This window comes from Rhodnius prolixus, unplaced genomic scaffold, assembly GCF_049639745.1.
Source record: "Rhodnius prolixus isolate KJV_2025 unplaced genomic scaffold, Rpr scaffold_13, whole genome shotgun sequence".
Taxonomy (NCBI): domain Eukaryota; kingdom Metazoa; phylum Arthropoda; class Insecta; order Hemiptera; family Reduviidae; genus Rhodnius; species Rhodnius prolixus.
Genome location: NW_027411583.1, coordinates 12,103,045 through 12,112,226, shown reverse-complemented (window position 1 = coordinate 12,112,226; position 9,182 = coordinate 12,103,045). Strand labels below are relative to the sequence as shown.

Genomic DNA, 9,182 nt, shown 5'->3' with positions numbered 1-9,182 from the left:
CTAAGACTAAGATTGTTCGTTTACTATTATCTGCATAGATCACGGATGAGCTTGAAATGGTCCCTCATCCCAAACAACCGTTCAAAGGACTCGTATAATTAGGCACTATTCTCTCAAGAATGTTTCTCCATTACTTAATAAACATAGCTTTTTAATAAATATTTCTACTGATAGTCAGCTTCTTCTGTATTGAACCAACAAAACATTAACTTATGCAGATACTCCTTAAAATTATACTTTAATCCTTACCAATAACAAAGGGTAGGTGTTATAAAAACTTACTTTTTAATAAAACGATTTTATTTTGGTAGAAATAATACACATTTAGTCGAACTTAACATTAATTCATCAAAACAGAAAACTTAGTCAAGCTGAAACAAGAAAAAACAAAATAAACCTATTAAAAAAGAATCAACACAAGGCATTATTTAATATTTCACAAATTAAATTACCTTTTTAAATCCTATTTCTGCTGCATACTCTCTAAAACACTGTCTGCATAAATTTAAACCATATTTCCTGATAAGACCATGTCCGTTCGCACATGCTCGGCTAAAAACAAAGAAGCATTTACAAATTTATATACACAATTTCCAATTTCACATATAAAAACATATTCTAGTCATCTGCAATTCATTCAACCAAACTTGTTGGTTCCATTTTTTGATAAAAACAAACCAAAATTATTTTAAACATTAAAATAGTTTTAAGATAAATGGTATGTACATTTATTTATTACTTCGTAAATTAATCAATTTAATGAAATTGTTTCTTTTTAAAAGTAAAGTTTTATGGTACCTATAGCAAGACAGCTTGCTTACCAGTGAAATTAGTTACACGTGTAATTTAAACTTTTGCAAATGCATTAATTTGAACTTACCAAGATCTAGATCCTTGACCAAATTTTCTTGGATGAGAGTACCAAATATTAGCGTGACCCATTTTTCGTTTTTTCTAATTTAAGTTTGCACTCAATTAATACGTTACTGAAAGCTTGTTAAGCTCAAGTAAACCACAACAAGGAAAGAGTAATGGCGATAGATATAACCTCTTTGCATTATACAGCTGAAGCTTGACAAGTTTGGGTAATAGGCATAGTAAGTTTTAATTTTAAATTCATTGCATGAGTAAGATTTTTTTTTTGTGGAATAAAATGTAGACAAAAATTTTTCCCTTTTTTCTAACATTACTTTTAAAATACTTTTGTTAATTAGTATACCCAAGTCCTGTATTTAAAATTTAATATTTTTATATATTTTTAGAATAAGAAATTTAAAAAATATTATATATTTTAAATGAAAGTACATTAATATTTTAAATCTTATTATTATAGCACTTTATTCTGTTGGGCCTAGATCGTCAATAGTTTGTCAACACCAATTGTGCTTGGTTATTGGTCGTGTATTTGTATTGTATTGTGGCGTGAAAGATTGAAAGTGATCGAAGACGTAAATGTAACGATATAATAGTAATATATCAGACGTAGTTTACTTTGGTAAGTTACTTAAATTTTATTTTATTAAACAATACCTAAGGTTGTAATGCATACTTAATTAGTAAAAACGTCGTATCCGCCTAACCTACTCAGTGATATATTCTTTTACTATAAGTTGTATATCAAATAATAAACTTTATACCTAAACGTATTTTTATAAAAAAGAATTACTGGGAAAAGAATATCTAACTTCCGAATTTCACTACAATGATGATTGCTTTTGATTCAAAGATTGGTTTCTCTTATTTTTTTAAATTTTTAATTAATCGTTCAGGTCATTTGTTTTAAAGTAGAATCGATGATGCGAGTAATGTAAATCTAAATATATATAAACCCAGCATTTTCAGTAAAAAGAAAAATTATTTTATTTGTTGGTCGGTGTAATCTAATTATATTGATTTTTTTACTTTCTTGCTCAGATCAGCTACCCTTCATAAAATAGTTAATTTTACAATAAACTGTAAAAAATTTTAACTTTAATACTATTTATTTGTATGAAGGGTAAATTAGTTCTAGTTATATCTGTGCAAGTGTCACTTATGTAACCTGCACTGAAAGAGTAATGATTTATTTTTTAATGTTACATTTTGCTCTTGGCCGGTCGTCTCCAATCTTCAGAAATTGAATTATTTAGGAACTTTAATAGATCCATTTCCATATTATTGGTGTGTTCAGATCCCCTTTATTAAAGGGAATTAAAGAAAACTTCTTAATAATGGAAATATCTTAAATTTCTTGAAGTATAATGTATGGATTATTATTATTATTATTATCATTATTATTATTATTATTATTTGGATATTCTTTACTGTGACCAAGTAGATCTATTGTGCCCCTACACATGTGTGAAGTGAGATCTCTCTCATCATTTTACACCTTACTCAAGTGATGAAACAATTCTCCCAGTTTCTTTAGGGAAGTTCTATGTTATTAAGAACCATAAGTTAATTAGCTGGCGTTAAGTGTGTGTTGGGTTGTCGATAATGAGTCTTCTTTGTTTAATTAGGTGGAGATGCCCTTAGGGTAGTCAAGATTCCTGAAGGAGGCTAATCCCATTTATCTAAAGGTTCTTTGCTGATTGATGGCATTCAATTTTCATGAAGACTTTTTTATACAATAGGTTTATATTCTTTTTTTTATATTTGAATTGCAGAACCATGGCGATTCCGCCGTATTTGTTGGGTGCACACCCTTGGTCGGCTGCGATGATGGTGCAAGCGCAGCAGCAACAGCAAGCCGCTGCAGCAGCACAGCACATGGCCGCTGCTCATCATCATGCGCAACAACTGGCCGCTATTCATCAACATCAGCAACATCAACAGATGGCCGCTGTGCAAGTGGCGGCCGCAGCACAAGCTGCAGCAGTTCAGCAAGCTGCATGTGCAGCAGTGCAAGCACAGCAACAACAAGTTGTAGCAGCACAAGCTGCAGCCGCTCAAGCGCAAGTTCTACCTCCTCCTGTGCCTCCTGGTACAAATCTGCCAGAACCCATTACCGATGAGAAACTACAAGAAAAAGGTATCATCTTAAATCTTATGGTCAAATTCATCTATAGATTGTTTTTATTTAAATTTACAATTTTTTTGTTTATCAAATCCCAGCACAAAAATGGCAACAACTGCAAACTAAACGTTTTTCTGAAAAAAGAAAGTTTGGATTTGTCGACGCACAAAAGGAGGATATGCCTCCTGAACATATTCGTAAAATTATCCGTGATCATGGTGACATGTCTTCTAGGAAATATCGTCATGATAAGCGAGTCTACCTTGGGTAAGTCAATCATTTTAATGTATTTGTAGCTTTTTGGATTCTTAGTTTCTGATAGATGTAAGTGTCTGAAAATACTTTCTGCTTCTTCTTCAACTCCTACATGCCTATACTATCTCATTCCAGGTTCAGCATCTTTATGTTCCAATATGCCCATATGAGAGCAATCACTTGCTTTGACTCTCACAGTCTTCGAAGTAACGTCTGTGATATCCAATTTGTTTCGAGATCATTAAAAAATTAAAATGAAACTACTACATATTTCAGTGAAATAAGCAAAAAGCGTCATTTTTTTTCATACTTCTGTTCTAATTGATCAATGATTAATCTATTTAATTTATTTATGAAATATCCAATTTGTTTTATGTGTCGATCTAAATCTAATCTAACGTGTAAGAAGTTACAGTTTCAATAAGTTATTGAATTAAATAGCTTACCCACCGTGTTTTACAATTTTTAAAATATTCTGGGTAGAGATTTATTATAATATTGGTACATTTTAGCCATTGTTCTTGGATACAGCTCTTGATAGTTTTCTTTTTTTAATTGCTAAGTATTCCAATAAGTACGTTTGCCCTCGAAAATTGCAGTTTGCAAATCGTACCGCTAACAGGAAACATAACAAAAACGTGTCTCCAAGGAGAAATGAAGTAGTAAGCCATTTTCAGTATTGGTACATTTTCGTACTTTTATATTCAAGAAGCTTCCTAATACGTCTCTAAAGACTTTATTCTAAAATAAAGATTCATTTTAACCGTGAGGAAAGTATTTCTTGTACACTTCCATTTAGTTGATAAAATTGTCCTCTCAGACCTTAAAATGTTGAACAACCTGTACTCATTTTAAAATAATTTTTCCAGAGCATTGAAATATATGCCTCATGCAGTGATGAAGTTACTAGAGAACATGCCAATGCCTTGGGAACAAATTAGAGATGTAAAAGCTTTGTATCACATAACTGGAGCAATAACATTTGTTAACGAAATACCCTGGGTTATTGAACCTGTGTATATAGCCCAATGGGGGTAAGTCGATTATTTTTTTTTAACTTAGAATGAAAGTATAAAAAAAATTAATTTTATCATCTTCTCATGTGTCTTAGCACCATGTGGATAATGATGCGACGTGAAAAACGTGATCGTCGCCACTTCAAGCGTATGCGTTTCCCACCGTTTGACGATGAAGAACCACCATTAGATTATGCTGACAATGTGCTGGACGTTGAACCATTGGAAGCTATACAGATTGATTTGGATTCTGATGAAGACAGGGAGGTTATAGAATGGTTTTATCACCATAAACCTTTAGTTGGAACAAAGTACGTAAAATTTCAAATTTTCTAGTCTTGTTTTGTTATTTATTTATTTGAAATTTAGATTACTGTCAATCCCCTCTGTACCTGGTTGCATAGCTATGGTCGGCTTTGACGTACATGGGGAGCTGTAACAGGTTTATCTCTCTTATTTATTTCATTTTACATTAAAATTTTTGTTTACTGATCTATTTGTTCAACGTCTTGTTTCAAGGCATGTAAATGGTTCCACATATCGAAAATGGAATCTCAGCCTTCCACAGATGGCCACTTTGTATCGTCTCGCAAACCAGCTACTTACAGATCTAGTAGATGAAAATTATTTCTACCTCTTTGACCAGAAATCTTTTTTTACGGCGAAAGCGTTAAACATGGCCATTCCGGGAGGACCGAAGTTCGAACCTTTAGTAAAGGATTCTAATCAAGCGTTAGTCTATTTTTTTTTTTTTTTTTTATTAAATTTGACATTAAGTTAATTTGTAATCAACTTGTCAGCTGATTAATATCTCTTTCTTGATACAGCGACGAAGACTGGAATGAATTTAATGATATCAACAAGATAATTATTCGACAACCAGTAAGAACTGAATACAGAATAGCATTTCCATACTTGTACAACAATTTGCCACATTTTGTTAAATTATCTTGGTAAGTTATACCTTATTTAAATTAAAAAGTCTTATCCACTGGCTACCCACTTTAACATAATGTAAATATAATTTGTTAGGTGCTTCTAGAACAGTGGTAAAGAAATATTGTAGTTGTCTTGATTGGTCAATCTAATCAAGTACTTTAGATTGATTGCTGCAGTCAGCGGACAGTGTTTTTTTTTTTTTGTTTTACCTGCGGGAATTATTCCCGAGATTCCTGCTCCATCCAGGCTCGAAGAAGCAAAATAAGAGTTTTGGGTGATGTTAATTCGGGATTTATATTTATTTCAACATCAGTGCTGGTAGATAATTTCCTCATTTCTTTGTCTGTGTTTGTGTCATGAAGAAGTACCAAGCGCTAGAAATTAGAATTAGTTTTCAGAAGGAAAGGAAGCGATCTCTTGCAATCTGGTCTGATTGCGAGGCGATCGTCACGTAGTTAGATATTATAGCTACAGTATACTATGGTTTCATGTTTACTAAAATGTTACAAGAAAGTAGAATTAGGATAAATGAAAATGATGCTGAAGAAAGCATCATGTTATGTATGTGATTTGGCTTTTTACTTATTTTTTTTTTTAAAGGTATCACACTCCAAACGTAGTGTTTATCAAAACTGAAGATCCAGACTTACCAGCATTCTATTTCGATCCACTGATCAATCCGATATCTCATAGGCATTCTGTTAAGGTGAGTGATCTTCTTTTTTTTTTTCAAGCATTTATTCAGCTGTTTATTTTTAGTATTTTAACCCCTCTTTCTCGATGACAGTCATTTGATACGGCTGAAGATGATGAGGACTTCGAACTGGTTGCAGATGTACAGCCATTCTTACAGGAGACTCCATTGTATACTGATAATACAGCCAACGGAATCAGTCTGCTGTGGGCTCCCAGGCCTTTCAATCTACGTTCAGGATGTACCCGGCGAGCTTTAGATGTGCCGCTTGTTAAGTCTTGGTAATTTGGAACGTATTAAGTACATATTTTCTTTATTTACGTTAGAGCAAGGAAGTATTGTGATCGTAATAAATATTTTGTATTGAATTTTCACCGAAAATGCACATTTTATCGCCCCCTAAGTCTGGAAAAGTGTTTTTAGAAAATTCAAGTTTAGGTATATGTCTTTTTTTTATATATGATTTAAGGCGCGTCAACATCTAGGGTTATTGGCGCTCGGAGCTTTTTTTAGTGCACTGCCGGCCTCCGGACAGTGTTCTCTCGTTACAGACAACACTGTCCATCACCGGACAGTGAGCTGTTAGAAGCTCCTAGGATGAGAAAATCTAAGGGTCAGCAGCTGGATTCGAACCCGGGACCTCCGCGTGGAAGTCCAATATGCTAACCTCATAGCTAATCCCTTCCCTTTAGGTATATGTTTATACGGTAACAGTAGGTAAAGAACGAAAAATCACAAAAAGCTATATAATCCCACAAACCAAAACAATTCACTGACTTTTCCATTTTTTATTTATATATTTATTTTTAAGATCACGTAAACAGCTCCAACTTATTTTCTTCAAGTTCTCTCCATTACCTCTTTGTGAATCATCGACTTTTTTTAACATTAATTTTTACCCCCTCGAAAAGTGTCCACTGGTTACAGACAACGATGTCCAACGCCGATTTGTGGACTGTAAAAGCCTCCTAAGAAGAGATAATCTAGAAGCCGGCAGATGGGCTGAAACCTTAGGATCTCCTCGTGGAATTCCGTGCATTGCTTTAATCGCTTCTCTATTAAATGTCTGTCTTAACATAAGTTTCATTAAAATTGGCCCTTGATTCAACAAAGCCCATTTCAAGTCAGTTTTTTTTTTTTCAATTTTTAAGGTACAGAGAACATGTTCCCCCAGGTCAACCGGTAAAAGTGAGAGTATCCTATCAGAAATTACTTAAGTATTTCGTCCTGAACGCTCTTAAACATAGGCCGCCCAAGCCGCAGAAGAAGCGATATCTTTTTAGGTGAGTTAGATATATTTGTAATGCATATCTGTATCACTCATTGATATTCATTAATATACTTTTCTTCGCGCAATGCATAATATTTTCTGTTTCACTTGTAATTGTACAGATCGTTTAAAGGTACCAAATTCTTCCAAACAACTACCTTAGACTGGGTAGAAGCTGGTTTGCAAGTCTGTCGTCAAGGATACAACATGCTTAATCTGCTTATACACAGAAAAAACTTGAACTACCTCCATCTTGATTATAATTTTAATCTGAAACCTGTGAAAACTTTAACTACAAAAGAAAGAAAGAAGTCAAGATTTGGAAATGGTAATTATTTAAGTTTCTTTTTCATTTTACTGAATTTTCATTGTTGTGTTTATTTGTATCTCAGAGATTTGAGAAGGGTGAGTGTGGTCAGTAAAGTATTTTTAATATAAAATGTATAATAGGAGGAGTCTATGTTGCTCCTACATTGTTGGGAGAGTCATAGAACTAATGAAATTATTGATTTAATCCAGCACTGCAGGATTCAACTCATGAAATTTTGTACGTGCTGTTAGTCTAGGGTTCAAAAGTAGCGTGTAGAAAAGGAGCTCAAGTTTCCCTACGTATTCTTTAGGAATCGAATTATTGAAGAAAGTTAAAAAATCGATTAGAAGCATGCTAAGTCGGTAAATTTAATTGTAAATTTTACTTCAGTTGCTTATTTCTTTAAAATTGGATAAATTCTTAAAATATTTAAATTCTAATATTATGACGGTGCTAGGACTGATTTTTTGGTATAGGCATTGCTTTGTATTTAATGCATAAAAGCAGAAATGTACAGAATTTCTTTCTTTTTTTTTCTTTAAAATCTGCTTTGTGGTTGGATCCGCCTTGTCGTATTTCTGCAGGTAGGTATCCCAGTCCAACAACACTAGCCATCCTCAGTACTTACAAAATCCCTCTAGGATCTAAGATGCAGTTGAGATGATCAACGTATTTGGGTAAAGCATCTACACTCGGATAAACTACAGACTACATCCACAAATCTGTTCGCATAACGAGTAGTCATTTTGCAGCCAAGTTGGAGGAGGGAGTAGGAGCGGGAGTGTACGGGGCGAAACCGAAATGTAGCTTTTCGGTTAGCCTAGGAAAACTAGCTACAGTTTTTCAGGCTGAGCTAGCTGCAATTAGGTTCTGTGCTACCGAGATTAAAGGGCGAAGAATTATTAACTCTAAGGTCGTAATTTTCTCGGATAGTCAGGCTGCTCTACGGGCAATTAGTTCCTACCAGGTCAATTCAAGGCTGGTTTGGGACTGTCTGGGTGCCCTGAAGGAAATTAGTGACCAGAATATGGTCTTTCTAGTTTGGGTACCTGGACATTCAGGACACAAGGGGAACGAAGTGGCAGATTTATTGGCCCGGGAAGGCTCTGCGGGACACTTCGTTGGCCCGGAGCCCTGCTTTGGGGTTTCGAAATGTGTTAAGTCTGCGGCCATCAATGCATGGGTGCAGAGTAAGGCTCAGGAGTGGTGGCTTGCTACCACTGGGCTGCGACAGGCGAAGGAGTTCATCAGAGGCTACTCGCCGAGGCTGACCGCAGAATTAATCCGTCAAGGCCGTGGGGCTATAAGGATAATTGTAGGCCTATTAACGGGCCACTGCAGGCTCAGAAAGCACATGCATCGCATGGGCCTGGCAGATGATAGCCTTTGTAGGTTCTGTCAGGAAGAGGAAGAAACTGCACTACACGTGTTGTGTCAGTGTGAGGGGCTCGTATGGCTAAGGATGTTACTTCTCGGGGAGGAAAAACCAAGGCCTGAGAGCTTTACCCAGGAGCCACTCTCCAGAATTAAGAGTCTGATTAAACGGACGGGTCTGGAGGGTGAGCTCTAAAGTCGGGGAGCCACAATAGATCCATAGGGGTCGCGGTGGCGCAGGCCTTGAGGCCACCCAAATTTAATCTAATCTAATCTAATCTAATCATTTTGCAGACATAATACTAATAAATCATTGAACCGGAGTA

At 35.0% G+C, this 9,182-nt stretch overlaps 2 protein-coding genes across 3 annotated transcripts in view; one reads left to right on the top strand and one right to left on the bottom strand.

The window, feature by feature from the left end:
- Positions 1-282: 282 nt before the first annotated feature.
- On the bottom strand, positions 283-1,058 carry RpS29 (ribosomal protein S29). The gene is made up of 3 exons (XM_074116290.1): positions 881-1,058; positions 453-552; positions 283-371 (listed from the first exon to the last, which is right to left on the bottom strand). Exons 1-3 carry the CDS (start codon positions 940-942, stop codon positions 363-365), a joined length of 171 nt encoding a protein of 56 aa, XP_073972391.1. The 5' UTR covers positions 943-1,058; the 3' UTR covers positions 283-362.
- A 279-nt stretch (positions 1,059-1,337) lies between these two features.
- Positions 1,338-9,182, top strand: part of Prp8 (pre-mRNA processing factor 8) — a 39,563-nt gene continuing 31,718 nt past the window's right edge. The window contains exons 1-12 of one of the 2 annotated variants that reach the window (XM_074116260.1): positions 1,354-1,495; positions 2,502-2,561; positions 2,649-3,013; positions 3,097-3,265; positions 4,123-4,287; positions 4,365-4,580; positions 4,789-5,001; positions 5,097-5,222; positions 5,809-5,914; positions 5,996-6,183; positions 7,054-7,185; positions 7,295-7,500. In XM_074116260.1, coding sequence (XP_073972361.1) covers positions 2,653-3,013; positions 3,097-3,265; positions 4,123-4,287; positions 4,365-4,580; positions 4,789-5,001; positions 5,097-5,222; positions 5,809-5,914; positions 5,996-6,183; positions 7,054-7,185; positions 7,295-7,500 — 1,882 coding nt within the window. In that variant the 5' untranslated portion in view covers positions 1,354-1,495; positions 2,502-2,561; positions 2,649-2,652. Of the gene's footprint in view, positions 1,496-2,501; positions 2,562-2,648; positions 3,014-3,096; positions 3,266-4,122; positions 4,288-4,364; positions 4,581-4,788; positions 5,002-5,096; positions 5,223-5,808; positions 5,915-5,995; positions 6,184-7,053; positions 7,186-7,294; positions 7,501-9,182 lie in introns of both variants that reach the window. The other variant, XM_074116259.1, reaches the window with a different exon arrangement.

What these genes read in the sequence shown, in the direction of transcription:
- RpS29 (XM_074116290.1), bottom strand. Translation starts at nt 942, where the DNA reads ATGGGTCACGCTAATATTTGGTACTCTCATCCAAGAAAATTTGGTCAA. An exon ending in GGTCAAGGATCTAGATCTTG is followed by an intron (nt 553 to 880) that starts GTAAGTTCAAAT and finishes CTTTGTTTTTAG; the next exon opens with CCGAGCATGTGCGAACGGAC.